Below are 15,796 nucleotides of genomic sequence, written 5' to 3'. Positions count from 1 at the left end.
CTGACAGTTGTACCAACTGTACCTTACTGCCAAAGATAAAGCAATACAATAGGCCATTGATCTGCTCTATTATAGTATCACCTTTGTTTCTAACAAGAAAAGCAGCTTCAATATAATATGTATGTATGTATTTCAACTTGATACCATCTGGCATTGAGGAAGTTTACTTCAAGGGAAACAGGATGTCTAAATTTTTAAGAGTATTAAAAATATTCTATAAGCAGTTGTAAGGGCTGAAACTTGTAAAATTTCCTCTTACTTGTCCAGAATTCAAGATTTAACATTTTTTTGATAAGTACAGAAGGAATAAGGCTTCCATACTGGTCCTTTAAGATCCATCTGTATGACAGAGATGCTCTTCCAGTCTTATCTCAATTGGCTGTCTTCCTACATTAAAAAACACTGTACTTTGCACAGGGAAAGCAATGAATTAAAACCCTGCAAACAGCAAGAGCTTCCTCAGCAGCACCTCCGCAGATATAAAACAAATGGGGACCTCACGCCTGGGTGAGTTGCACTCCCCTTATTTCCCAAGTGTTTTCAGGCCCCACGGTTTTGCATCAGCACATGCTTCCTCAATGTCACAAGAAACAAGACTATGGAGTTTCTTCTTCTTTCACAAGGTGCCCCATAGGCTGGGGGCACGTGCGTGCCAGGCGTGGGAAAAGGCGCAGCAACTGTTTTGCTCTTGTTCTTACGGCCGCTGTTTGATTAAGTGATGCCCATGTTTTGAGTGATAAACCTTTCCCTTCCAAACTGTTACTGCTTACAAAAGCGGGATTCGCAGCAGGAAGACGAGCTATCTCCTTCTCACCAGTTCAATGACATGGACTGTCTCCATCCACTGCAGCAATCATTCTTCCAGTGTTACAACAGCTGTTTCTGTGGATGTTTATTTTTGGCTATTATCATTAAAGGACAACAAAGAAACATGGACAGAGCTCAAACTAGACCATCTTAGTGACCTATTTGGTGTACACGTCTGAAAGTTATCCATCCTTCCTTCATAGGCAACCCTCCAGAAAAACTTTCAAGTTATGAAATTAAATTCCTTACAGAAGTAGAAAAAACAAGACTTCTACTTTCATGTCTCCAAAGATAGTTATATTCAAATCAGGAAGAGCACCAGCCCAATACACTGAAACGCTTATTCCATAAACTGGAATGACTCTGGTTTCCAAATACTTTACAGCACCTTTCTCACGAAGCTGTATCAGTAGTGTCTCCAAGTTAGTAACACCTGTAGAAGAGCACATTGTTTTTCTTTAAAGTCAACGCCAAAGCATATCTAGAGTTACTCAGACACATTGGTTAACATAATTTTAAAGTATTATAGAAAGTAAATTATGTAAAATCTAAGTTTTGAAACAAACCATCAATCCAAAGGCCCTAGATTAGAACTCCTTTCTCTAGTAAAGAAAATCCTCGTGGAAATTGCTGATCACAAAGAAACAGTTAGTTAACAGGATTTATTGTAAACATTGAATTATTTTTATGTCAATAGTAAAACATAGTGCCCGGAAGAGCTGTTAAGGTGAATGTACGATAGTACATTGCCCCTGAAGAGGATACTGCAGCCCAGGCCTTGCACATACAAGGCATGAGACAGCTCATATTGGTGGTACCTACCCAGAAGCAAGAGGTTTGGAGCTGCTTTTGCAATATGTGTGTGAACAGAGAGAAAGAGAGAGCTAACATCCATTTACATTCCAACAACAGCAGAACAAGCAGTGACACTAATGCTTTTCAATCCACCCGCATTCAAAAAAAAAAAAAAAGGCAAGAAGGATTTTAGCTGAAAACTCAGTTTGTCAAGGTAGCACATTTCAGTTCAGTGTCTGGAAGCATCCAACAGTAGGGCACAGCAACCACCAGACATGTCTCATGCCTGATTATTTCTGCAATCGCACAGAGCGTTTCCATGGAAAAGCAGCAGCCTCCTAGGTTTGACATTCAGCGTCTGACAGCGGAGCCAGCCAAAGCTCAGACACGCAAGGCTCAAAGAGAGATCACAGACAGCTCTTTGGATGTGGTTCTGAGCAACGCAATAGTAAATCCAGTTCTGGGGGAGAGCCTAACCCCAGGGGCTCTACCCTCTGCTCTTTATTTGCCAGTTTAGATCCCAATGAAAGCAGAATAGACATCAGGGTGGCACATGGGTGGGATCTGTGGCCATGGGGCTTTCCTTTCTCTTTAGGCTTTAGTAAAGAGTTTCTGAGAAGTCTGGATGGGAACCGCAGGACGGCTCTTCTACTCTGGCTTAGACGACTCCTACCAGAACTTGTAAACAAAGACAGAAATGGTGTCTCTGGAAGAATAGCCTGTGCATTCCCTCTTCTATAAAGTATCCTTCAGTAAAAACCACGCACAGTAGGAAAGTAAGGAAATGTAGAGAAACCATGCTACCATAAAATAATTCAAGACGTTATGGGTATTCAGTGTGCTAGTCTCCTCCATGCAGATATGGGAAGTTCTCATACTTCATCAATTAAACTTGGGAATAAAAAAGAGTTGTTACAACTCCAGAGCTGTAATTTATGCTTCATAGGGGTAATCTGAGGTACAGAAGGAACAGTGGTATTTGAACTGTAAATATTACATCAGCATCCTTGTGCTTTAGCCCACTGCAGGTGGCTAACATATTAGTGGCAAAGAATCCAGAGTGAGTCTCAAAATGCATTTAGCAGACACATTCACATAATTCACATTGATTTGATTTAAATTCCTCTCCAAACTCGGCAGGCACCGCTTTGCCACAGATTTCTAAGATCTAGAAACACCTGCGTTAGATCCAACACAAATACTTTTCTGAGCAGTCTGTAACAGTTTTCTGATGAAGCAACAGATTGATTTTACAAAACACCTTGCTTTGCCCTAGCCTGAAGCTCCTTCAGCAGGTTGATGGATCAGCCAGCAGTAAGCCGCCTAAAGAAACCAGGCTCAGGTACTTGATCGGGCAGTTGTGGAGCATGCCCCATCCATGCCCATAGCTGACAGCTCCACTGCCAAGCGGAAGGAAAAGCAGTATCGCAGGATTTACTAGGAGCTGCCAAAGCCACACCAACAAAAGTTACGAATTCCATCTACCTCCCGTGCCAGCTCACAGAAGTGAGCTCACTTTTTTTACAACCCAAATTTACAGTACCACTTAGGCCAACAGTAACTATGTGTTCCACTGGAGTCACCCAAAATGTTTTTATTTTGTATGTATTTCAATGTCTCAAAGTTCTCTCTGCAGTCTACCTCCTCCCACAAGGATGGGCAACTGCAAAAAAAAAAAAAAACCATAATGAAGGTTTTGGCAGAGACAATTTAGAAAAATCTGATGAGTACTGGGGGTCTTGGTCACAGTTAGGGCTTCCAGGTGGACCCATGACAGATACATGGCATTAATGGCATACAGTACAAAATCACAGGTTATCACTTTTTCAGAGTATTTTCAATATAAGTAACAGGCCCAGTATAACCTATTACTGTACAGCATTTTGCTTGCAGTAAGAATATCATGGAGGCTTGTATTATTATTATTAACATACAATACAACAAAGGAGGAGCCATATCTTTCAAGGACTTTATTCTTTTCTACAAGGGGCCAGGGAAGGATATTACCACGTGGGTCACTTCAATACCTTGAATGATCGAGACTTTTCATATTTTGCCTTTAATTGCAGAAGTGCTTACCACACATAAGGAAAAAGAAAAAAATAAACAGCATAAATCAATACGTACCTACAAAGAAAGACTCCTACACAGTCTGAGAAATGAGTAATGACTGACATATGAACATACAAAGTGGAACTAATAAACTGACCTCACTCACCAAAAAAAAATTTTGGAAATGCTTTTGAAGTTGTGATTGTCTTTGCTATAGCACTGGTGAGCTCATTGAGTCAACACTAAACAGTACAAACAGGGATGAATATTTAACAGCATTTCTGCGTCCCTCAAGTAATACAGTATAGTGCAAATGTGTATATATAGTGTATATATACACTACAGGGAAATACTCTCCAACCAGTCTGCCTGTACCTACATTTTAAATGGCTAGAACAATAGGCACGCTAGTAGATGTAAGTATTATCTAAACTTCACTTTCAAGAAAATAGATTTGGCGATGCACTGATAGCTAATAATGTGGGTGGGCTATAGTGACACGTACCACTTCCCTCCCATCCATAGTCTCAAAGATCATCACTATTCTCAGAATGCATGTGACAGAAAAATAGGAAGGAAAGGTTAGGAAAGTGTCAGAAAATAAGTTCAAATTTGAACACAAATCCATCGTGTGCTGCGAGGAAGGTCACAAGATTCAACTTCTCATTGCAGGGATAGCTGCCTTGGATCAACACACTCTGTTCTGCTGCTGCTGCTCATCCAAGCAATGAGAATTCAGTTCAGTGCAATTGCCCTTGGACACTGACAGATGACTTCTCCTTTCCTCAACAACAGCAAGAAAGATGTTTTCTTGTTGATATTAGCAGAAAAAAAATAGATCTAGAAGTCTGCATAGACAAGTTTGATCACAGGCTACTAGAGAACTAACTTGACTCCCACTGTCTTCTCATTCTTTAAAAGAGATCTATCAGCTACAGGCCAGGATGAGAAAACTACGTATATCTTTATTTTCAAATATTTCTGAGACTCTCCCACAGGTAATAAATTTACTTCAAAAACAGTGAACTGTTAAAAAAATAGGCAAAAAAAAAAAGTCTACTTACAGCTACCCATGCCGTATATAGGAATGTCATTACCGCGAGCAGAAATCCTTACATTCCAATGGTTTTGTGCAAGTAACTGTACCCATCTAGGAGACAGTCCTCCTTAAACTGGGGATAGAATTAACATTAAGAACTCATTATATGAAAAAGGAAGTTCTGAATTTCATCACTAACTGACATAGCTCAGGAAATAAGCAACAAGAAATATTTCAACACATACTAACAACAGATTGTGCGAGTGGGTACTTAAGTCAAAGAAAACGTTTCTTTAAAAAGAAAAAAAATCCTTACAGGTCAAGATTCACTTGACTCAGTGCCATCAATAAGGAGAACTCTATAGCTATGTTCTATTCCACATTATATAAGCTATATTCCAGTCACATCTTTAAGACCTTTTGAGAACCCTCACTTCTTAAGATAATAATGGGCAGCTCTGGCAATGCAGAATGACTGTCACTCAATGTAGAAAAGCAGTTCTGCGTTTTATTTTGTGAAGAACTAGAAACATACGAATAAATTCAGAGAAAGGATTTGTGTAAGTTGCTTCCACTTGCAGTCTCACTACTCTTTTCATAGTATTAACTGTCTAGTAGTGAGTTATTTGTTAACTTCTAGTACTAGGAAACTCATAAACATAACAATCTTATAATTTGCGTTTGATGCTCTTCCATTTTTCTTCTCATCTTTGTGGTCTTTAAACCCAACTTCAGCAGAAGGCCTCCAGTCCTTCTACTGCTACATGTTTGAGCCATACAAAATTCAGCATAAGAAGGATGTAAGCAGTGACTGCCAAAACCTTCTGACTCTTTACTGCATTGACTATTACATTACTGAAGGGGTATTAGAGAATTTTCAGGCAGAATAAAAGACTTTACATTTTCCGGCACACCACAATAATGAGCCCTTATGACAAAATCCTGTGGCGTCAGGCAGACATAATGCCAGCAGCTTTTTTTAGAAAGTTTTTTAGACAGCCAGATACTCATCTGACACACCACCCCCTCCACGCAGCTTCTTTAAAAGTTCATTAAATACTCCATTGCTCATTTTAGGTACATTACATGCGGGGCCGGGGGGGGGGAGGAAGTGCCTATTTCAACAGATTTCCAAAGACATGAGGTGTAAGCTATGTCATACAAACCACTGTGTGTAACTAACTGCCTCTTTCAGACACTCTTTTTCCTTTGAAGTTGTAATGTGTGTATCCCTTTATAAACAGAACTTTTAGGCATCAGCTGTAGAAAAGGATTACTTGAAAAAACAGGTAGTATCATTATCTCTCAATGTATTAGAAGTCCCAACTGCTGGCAACAGAAGAATAATTATAGCAAATCTGAGGTGCCACATGAAAGCATTTCGCAGCCCTCATATTGGGAAAAGTTTGAAATCATAAAAGAAGTGACAAAATTAAGCAAATAAAAAGACAAAATCTTTTGGGGGTTTGGGTTTTTTTGGTGTTCTTTTAGTTTGAGAAACAATTGAAGACTTTATTGACTTCCATGATAGTAAGATACAATCACAATGCAAAGCAGAAAAACAAATGGATAAATGCTTGCAAAGTCAAGATGAATTGCCCCATACATGCAAAACAGGGCCTTTCGTAAACAGCTACGCTAGCAAGACTCCAGTGACACCCACTGGAGTACCCCTTCCTCAAACTGATTTGTTTTTAAAAACAGGAGGCGCTGTGAGCTAAAACAAAGTGTGGAGTATGTATCTACTGCACTATTGCTTAATCAAGTATGAAAATTTTTATTTTAGGTAACTGTCATTTAGTGATCAATAAGACAGTTCTAGAAATACATGAATGGAAGAAATATTAAGGAGACTGTGTAGTCCAATGCTGAGCCGTGAGGCATAATTGGTATGCCTAGTCCGTCCTGCGAAGATGGCTGCGAGAAGAATACATCATCAAATGCATGCACTACACCTACTTCAGCCTAATAGAAGAGAAAGAAAAATACAGTGCAGTCAGGCAGTTCAGCTGATGAATTTATGAATTGGATTTTAATGGTTCTTCACCAGAAACCCATGTGATGCTACTAGCATAAGTCAAGAACTCTCATTTTCTCCTATTAGCTGCACTGAGATCCTCAGTATTCTCAGAGAAAATGGAGTTTAAACATCATCATCTCTAACGCTGTCCACTATCTCACCCAGAAACCCTCCTCACCCTTTCCTTCAAGCCATGAAGGTAGTATTTGAAAGCTCTCAGTATGAATTATAATGATCTTTTGGTCATGTTACTTCTACCAACCTCCAGCAACTTTAACAGCAGACACACTTAATTTTCACACTCGTTCTTCCTGCAATGTCAGGTTATAGGAGGAAGTGATAGCTGAATAGAAATTAATGAAACAAAAATTCTGCTTTTCATTTTGCAGAGTTACATTTGATTTCGGCACTATAACCATTAGGAGTGATTGCTGTCATCAACAGGAAGACACCTGCATCCGACAGTCTACAAAGAGCACTTAGTCATCTGGACTACAATTACCTAGAATACCGTACCACTGTATCATGTATTACACTGCCTTTTATTTAAACTAACATCAAGCCTTTTATGACAAATAGCTAAGGCTGCACTGTAAGACAGTGATTTTTTTTTCTTCTGTCTCTTCAAATAATCTATTTCTATTGCTTTGGTATATTGCAATCTAATTTTAAGGTAGTCCCATATTATGGTGGGACACAATATAGCAAAATCTGTATTCTAACAGGTTTCAGAGTCAGCTACTAACGAGTCACTCTATTCCATAACAAGTAGAGATTTTAATAACTTGTGACATTCATACCTGGAAGCTACAGAATGGAGACAGAGCACCCCGGAAGAGATTTTTAACTCAGTCCTACATGATCCAAAACAAATAATCTCCAAAATGCTCAACTACTCCTTAACTCTGAGAAGTTAGCACGTCCAAATTTAAGACACTCACTTGTCAAACCAAAGGCATCGACATTTGTGATTTATCAAAAGCAATGCTAAAAATGGATAGAAATACTTCAGCTGACTCAATACAACACACCAGCAGTGGAAGACTGCCAAACTGACCACAGTGTATTCCTCTGAACACAATATACATCCTGTAGATTTACCACCTCCCTCTAAAGCAGCAGCTGGCAGCTAGAAACACCTATGTTGCTTATTGAATGCCGGCAGAGACTGCTCAACATTTTATTTCAAAAAGGAAAATTCAACCATTTTGTTTTCACCAAGAGCTCAGGAAACACTGAAGAAATAGCTGAAAGAGACTCCAGTCACAGTTATTTAGACTATGAGGACACTGTAAACCACAAGAAGCCTTACTGTCTTCCTCAACAATCTCTCTGGAGATTTGAGAGATTATGTTGTTTAGGTTTGAGAGCAGAAAGATCTGAGAAGTTCCCTTGGGATACACAGGAAGCCTACATAAGTACACTACATGACAGCAAATGTTCTTGCTATTTTCCCTTCCTCCTTTGACAACATATACCTTCACTGAATATTGAAAAACCAAAGTCTGCCAAGGACCCATATTAAGATTACCAACCTCTAACCCAAAATAAGCAAAAATGTTATGCGTGTTCAGAGGAATTTTTCCATGTTCACACCACAGTCTACTCCATTTCCAGCGGACTAACAAAACCATAGCTCTGGTTATATTCAGTTAGCTTTTTTCTTTTTATAGACAACCAAGATAAACAAGTACTCCCTTCTTAGATTTTGTTGCTCATACACTATGTCACGACCAAGGGACAAAGCCTCAGGTATTCTGAAACAGTGGCTTTGTACAATTTTAGACTCACCCACTCAACATCCAATTTCAGTAGAATAGCCAATAAGAAGGAAAAAAAAAGGCAAACTTCTTGAAACAGAAAATTGTTTATAACAAAACCTGAAACTCATCCAGTCCATCACTTGGCTCACAAGTTTGCAAGCAAGAAAGCTAAAGGAAAAGAGGAGCTGCTCAAGAACGCTGACATGCACATAAGCACAGAAGTTTGCTTCCATTTCAGAGAAGGGGGTGGTGGTGTTTGTTTGTTTGGACTATAAACAAGCCAGGCCCTGCAGAGCTATTATTAATCATGTTCAGATCACATCAGGTTGCCAACATCTGATTGTCCTTACACTTGTACGTTCAATACATGTCCCCCTGAATTAAAGTGGTAAATTATATTCATCAGCAGTGGCAGGCTTTTTCATGCAGCAAGAGCCAAGTAAACTGGAAATAGCTCACAGAGCTAAACAAACACAAAAGCTCTTTACTCTAAGCTTACTTCATGCCAAAACCTTCATGATAACTACATTACTATTCAGCAAATACACACTGGAAAATTTTTTTTAAATTTGTTTTTAAATACAGAAATGTTTAGATGATCAATGCCCTTAAGTTTTGGGTTTTTTTTTTTAAAAAAAGGAACAACTACTTTCATTTGGTTCCCTCTCCCTTTACTGCAGATTCTGAACAGCTGCCCTGCATTTTGCCAAGTCCATGGCCACATACACCCATGACTCTGACTCACCATTTCACAGTGCAAACATTGCTACTTATTCTTTTAGCTGCTTCCTAATCTTTTTATGGTTTAGGACATCTTCATCATGACTTTGAAATCAGTTGCACATGGAAAGACATACTGCAGCCAGAAGAGCTCCATGTTCTACACTCACACCTTTAAAAAATAATAAAAAAAAGCCTTTACAAACATCAAAAAAAAAAAAAAACAACCCAAAACAGGTCAGCTTTGCCTTTTCCAAGGATTCCTTTGATCTTTACTGTACAGGACTCAAACATATCTATGGTACTGCAGTATGTCTGAGGCATCTGTCAGAAGAGATTGTTGAGCATTTCCATCAACCACCATGACTGACTGGAGGTTGGGGGGTGGAAATTATTACTTTTTACCTCTTCCAGAACTGAAACTATTTGTCTGTATGATGGATGAAATTCTCATAAAAGACTTTCAAAGCAGATGCCTGAAGTTAGGCAATCAATTCAAAAAACAAGCCACTAAATACCCAGTCAGAACAGGCTTGAATTTGCTGCTCCCATTTGAGGAATCCGCTTTTGCAAGATCTGGATCATAGCGTGTATTATCATCTTATCTGGCATTCTATTATGTACCTGGACACCTAGAAGGAAAAATGACTGTACAAGAAAAAAATTAAGTCTATTGTTCCTTCAGGACTGATGATCACAGTAACTAAAAGACCAAGGAAGATGTCTCAAGATATAATATTGTATATTACATGATATATTCAGTGAGTACATAATTGAATAACTTCCTTAAAAAAATGAAGATGTGGAAAGCAGAGGAGAGGGAATAAAATCTTCCACAAGAGAAGAGTTCTTGCAGCTATGGTGCTGGACTAGAGAGAGCACAAACCATGACCATGCTCTGCATGGTTTCTTTTGCTATCCAAGATCCAGAAGTCTGTGCTGCGTTCTTTTCTGTAGGAGGCAAACACAACTACTTCACCCGTCTTAGATAAAACAGCAGACAATGACAAAGACTATCTCAGTAAGGGCTTCTTCAGTGCAGCCCCTCCCATAATACATATTCTTATTGTCTTACAGCTGTAAGACGTCACTCTCCTAAGTGTTAGTGCATATTATTGAATAAAGTAAGGAAAAGAGAAGGAAAACTTCTGTATGCTTTGGGACATTTGTATTTCCAGTTAAGCATTCGAGCATCTACACTCTTACAGGAACATCTGCAGGTCACAACAGCTGATCCAACATATGTTGTCAGACCCCAACTGGTTTAAGTCACTCTCCTCCCTACCTCCGTTCAGACAGTAACCTATTTTTGAAGGAGCCTCTAAGGTCACCTGGTCCAGTGCCCTGCTCAGAGTAGGGCCAGCTGAGATCAAGGTGGTCTAGACCTTGGCATTTGAGCTGCAAGTGCCTCCGAGGGTGGAGATCCCATAGGCCCTCTGGGCACCTCTCCAACTGTTTGACTACCCTGATGCCAAATTTTTCTTCCCCTGACGGAATTTCCTTTGTTGCAGTTGCATCTGTTGCCTCTTGTGCTGACATTGTGGTTCTCTGCAGAGAGTCTGTCATCTCCATTCCCTGTCCCCACCAATAGGTGACAGAAAATAGTAGTAAGTTACTCCGTAGATGTCTCTTCTGGACAAACCCTGTACCATCAGGCTCTTATGTCATATGCGTCAGCCCCAATCACCTTAGTCAACTGGACTTGCTCCGGTTCATCAGCATCTTCCTTCCAGGGAGCCCAGCACTGGACACAATACTCCAGACGTGGTTTGGCAGCTGCAGAACTGTCACTGAAAGACTTGCTTTCTTGACCTGCTGCAGTTGGTCCTGTTTCACCACAAGGGCACACTGCCGACTCACATTCCGCTTCTTCATCAGCTTTTCATGTCCTTTTCTGTAGCGCTGCTCTCCAACCTCCAGCTTATACTATTGCATAGAGATTTTCCAGCCCAGATACTAAAACTTTCAGTTGCCCATGATGAACTACATGAGGTTTCTCTCAATCCATTTTTCCACCCTGATAAAGTCCCTCTGAAAAGCATCCCCAACCTACCCCTATCAACCGCTTCCCACCCTGTTTAGCATCAGCCACAAAATGGCTGAAAATGCCCTTCTTTCCATAGTCCATGTACTTAATGACAATATGGAACAGTATCAACCCTGGTATTAACCCAGGAAAAAGGAATTCCTCTTCTTTCCCTGTCTTTCAGGCAATAACTACTATTTGGCTGACATATCAATTGACCAGTGTCCTTCAGAGGACTACCAAAATTGCTTTGGGAGCCAGAGCCATCCCCAGAATCACTGTCTGACCATCTTGTCCCTACCAAAAGGGCAGCATTCCAAAAATGTAAGTACAACAGGATGAGGTGGCTCCTCCTCCAAGCTCAAATACAACAATTTAACGCTGTGTGGATTGCTTTGCTCTGAGAATAATTTAAAGTACCACAAGAACGTCATCAGTAACTGTTAGTCATTATCTTTATTCATCTGCTAAATTTCAAGTGCTTTAAGTTTTGCCCTGCCCTGAACTGTTTGCGTACGTGACAGAAAGACAACATAAACAAGAAAGAGCCAAGAAGAACTTTGTAAAACTGTTTTGGTGGGTTTCTTTCCTAAAAGGTCCTTTGAAGAGTTCAGTAACTCCGTAGAAGGGAAAGAATTTTTACATTTTGGTGTATGAAGGCATGGCACAACTATTTGTATAAAAATAAATGGACATACTAAATGTCAGAGTAACATGTTAGGTTTGGGTTCTTTGGCTTTTATTCAAATTGAGGGGTTGGGATTAGGAAGAAGCAGGAAAGCAGAATTAATAACAATATCAATTTATCATTATTCACAGAAAATAGGTTTGCAGACAATTTCCATGGATGAAGCACATCACCACCTTGGACCCTTAGCTAAGTCATAAGCAAATTCCCTGGAACACCACATGTGTCATCAATTTGGAAACTAACAATACTCACAGCTGCTAAAATATCCCATAGAGCAATGGAGTTCATACCTCAGAAAAAAACCCTAATTTGGACTCTTTTTCACTCATGACTCCGTTTTACTTATGTCTAACTATTAATTCCTAAATAGTTTATTTAGGGTAGAGAGGAATAATTTACAGGAATACTCTGGGACAATAGAGAGATTAAGATTAGAAAGAGAGAATAGATTATCAAGACCATACCATAGAAAACATGTAAGAATTAGTTTAATAAACCCTTCAGTTCAGAAAAGTGGCTTCACCTTCCCAGATAAATGAGCTCCATTAAAAACTAGAATGGAGCACAGGGCACCTTAACCCTTTTCAAAGCACGAAGCTCACCACACCACTGTCCCCTCTTCACATTCAAATACACAGTTTACAAAAATCTGCATTTGTCTTAGAGATGCTTTGAACCAACACAACAGAAAGCTATCCATGATAAAACCTGGGAAACACTAATCCAAACAGGAATCAATGAAGGAATTACTACATTATATCCTACACAGATAATTTAAAATGTCAAAAATTCCATGACAAGAGAGAACAAATCTGATGGTAAACTACTGACTTACTTTAAGAAATATAAATTCAAATTCTCTGGCTCTATAACGAATTTTGTTGCCCTCAACGTATTCCTTAATTCTCCATGCAGTCTTCTCTGCAGGTAACCACAGCATTAATAATCCCACTGACTATGAATGTACAAGGAGGAAACAATCATTAATTACTTGAGGCTGTGCAGATATTTATAAAACAAGTAAAACAAAGACACTGTCCTGGATGGCACCCATGGTGTTTTTAAGTAGCTACATGAAAGAGGAATATAAAAAAAGCACCCAGGAATCAAAATAAAAATCAGACTTTGTTCTAATATGGGATGGCGGAAACTGCTTTCCCATTACAGGACAAATAAATATCATCAACTGCCTGACACAAAAGGGAAGAGGAAAACAACAGGAAAACTTGCCAGCTGGGGAAAGCAGTAGTCAATTGCCAAGGATCATTTTAGGGCTGCAGCTGCTTGTCTCTGCCAAGTTTTAAAGAGTTAGCTGTTCTAAAAGTGTATTTGAAAAATGCCACTAGGGAATTTAAGTACTGACCTTGTAAGGAAAAATTCCATGGAGAAGAAAGCAAATTTCCAGGATACCAGCGATTTGGTTAGAAGTCAGCTCACGATTTCCCAGGTGCAGCATCGAAACAGCTATTCCAAAAATGCAACCAGTGTGGCTTTTCTCCTGCTCACATCCCTACCCGCAGAGCTGCCAGTCTCCCATGTGCCCATCTGAATTCAGTTCTGCACATCCCACTCCAAAGGGAACAACTTCTAGACTGAGAATGTTGCTACTACTATATCATCACAAATCTATTTTTACTCGGTGATGCATGGTGCTTCTGGGAAGACAGCAGATATAACATTTCTCTCAGTATTTTAAGATTATTCATATACAGGGCTCTCAGCAACACTCTCAAGATTTTTTTAGAGAAGCATGGAGATGAGCATACTTCCAAGTATTTTAGGACTTAAAAGGGATAAATCTAGTAAAAACTAACCCAAGAAAAAGTATCAAGGTTTTCCCCACATAAGAGTGTGCTTGCAACTAAGCTATAAAGTAGGAATTTTTTTCAGGTTTTTTTTTTTTTTTTTTTTAACAGAAAAGTCTGTCTGTATGGCATAGCATTGACATCAAAAGCGATGCGAAGGATGATCAAATTGCCCATGTGATATTTCTAAGAGTTTAACAGGAACCCCCTCAAACAGATGTTGGAGGAAGAGATGTAAAAGTGCCCAAACCAACATAAAAAGCAATTCATTATATTTGAAACCTAAGTACAGATGTTATATATCACATACTGCATTAGCTGGAAAAAGCATGTCAAAGACAGGTGCAGAAAGAAACCTAGATCCAGAAGCACACTGTCATGTCCTTTAACACCCCCAGAACCAGCTGACACTTACTTTAGCCACTCGAAACAATCAGGAAACATTTATTCCAGCCTATAAACTTTTAGCCAGAAGTTCTGCTACCCATTCTCTTCAATCAGAAGCAACTGAATGATATAAAATTTACCAGTTTTGAGGGAACCGGCAGGTATAATTTTGTTCCTCTGTAGTTACAAGGGTGACCAGTACCCAATGTGTGTGGGGAGCTACTCCACACTGAAGATGATTATTTGGCAGAAGACTAGATGCTATCATCACGTGTTGTTGTAAAGGCTTAAATATCTAGGTAACAAGCATGACAAAAAGTAGAAGCCACTGGAAGCCACAAACATACTAAAAAAAGGGCAGAATTCTACTGCTACCCAACAGTTCATTATTTTATAGCATTCTCCTCCACCATAATCACATGGTGAAGCAGTTCAATCATGGTTATTGTATTTCACTGCTGCTTCAGAGCGATCAGTATAGCTGTTACTTTCAGTGACGGTCAGACAAATCTCTAAGGCAGTATAGACTTCCTGTTGAAAAAGCAGCCAGCCAGCCATTTACTTTTCTATTTACGGAACAAACTGGCCCACAAAACAGGAACCTCAAAATCCTACTTCAGCCTCAAGAATCTTATCTAGGGACACATAATGAGAGAGAAAAACTGAAGACGGAACTCGTAAGTACAAAGCGGCTTGACTACGTTTAAGAGCAATTTTAAAAAATAAATAATAAAAAAAAATTAACATTCACACTGTACAAGTCAGTTTAAAAACACCTTCTTAACAAAAGATGTGTATCTTAGCCAATCCTTTCCTGTGGTACACATACTTATACAACAATGGTATTTAGAAGTTCAAGTGTCAAGAGGAGTAAAAGTTCAAAGAAAATTTAACAAGATTAGAGTTATCTATCAGACACTCACTGTATGGAGCTTCATAGGTATGATGATAATACGTACCTGGAATATATTTAAGACAAAGAAGGAAGTTTTAAAAAATAAACTTAATTTCACACACTGACATTGGCTCACCAGTTTCACTGTGACTATTACAGGAAGATCAAGTATTATAGAGAAACAGTTACACTTTTTTTATTTTTTAAAACTGGACACAAGTCAAGTTCCAGAAAGGAACAAGCTGTTCTCTGAGATACCTAGGTGATCACTGGGAACCTCCACTACATAAAGACGGTACTTCATAAGAACTGATTTGCATTGCAGTTAGTGTTGCGTACCACAGTCTTTCTGCTCTACAAGTCTCATAGTTACAGTACAGCCTGATGCAAAAAAACGGCTATGAGCTATTTCTAGGCAATGTCAGGATCCTAAAGCCAAGGACAAAAATTCACAGGAAGATCACATAACATGACAGTAAGCAAAAGAGTACAGGGCTAGGACTTCCTGAACTATGGCAGACAACTCAGACAAAAGGACTTCTGGTAGTCTAGGAGGCCAGGAGAGAACAGTAACTTTTAAGCCAGCCTTACACAAAGCAATGTCTGGCAAGCCCTGAACCAGATCATTAAAGAAATAAGAAGGAAAGAAAAAAAATAAATAAAGAGCTTGTGACAGAACCACCTTAGTAGACTGACCTTTCTGGAAAGGATGCCACTGGTAGGATCGAGTGCCACCAGTTGCACAAAAGAAGCAGGGTGGCTGCCTTCACACCTTCTACAGCAGCCTGGGGAAGGG

At 39.3% G+C, this 15,796-nt stretch overlaps 1 protein-coding gene across 5 annotated transcripts in view; it reads right to left on the bottom strand.

Moving 5' to 3' along the window:
* Nucleotides 1-15,796, bottom strand: part of FGD4 (FYVE, RhoGEF and PH domain containing 4) — a 113,735-nt gene that overhangs the window by 74,507 nt on the left and 23,432 nt on the right. The window contains exon 1 of one of the 5 annotated variants that reach the window (XM_063319440.1): nucleotides 4,719-4,805. The exons of the other annotated variants lie outside the window; for them this stretch is intronic. Within the exon in view, the coding sequence (XP_063175510.1) occupies nucleotides 4,719-4,728 (10 nt within the window). The 5' untranslated portion in view covers nucleotides 4,729-4,805. Of the gene's footprint in view, nucleotides 1-4,718; nucleotides 4,806-15,796 lie in introns of those variants that run through there. 5 annotated transcript variants of the gene reach the window in all.

The sequence above is a fragment of the Chroicocephalus ridibundus genome, chromosome 1, assembly GCF_963924245.1.
Source record: "Chroicocephalus ridibundus chromosome 1, bChrRid1.1, whole genome shotgun sequence".
In the NCBI taxonomy this organism is placed as follows: domain Eukaryota; kingdom Metazoa; phylum Chordata; class Aves; order Charadriiformes; family Laridae; genus Chroicocephalus; species Chroicocephalus ridibundus.
The sequence above is the reverse complement of the archived record's forward strand: the minus strand, read 5'-3'. Positions and strand labels throughout refer to the sequence as shown.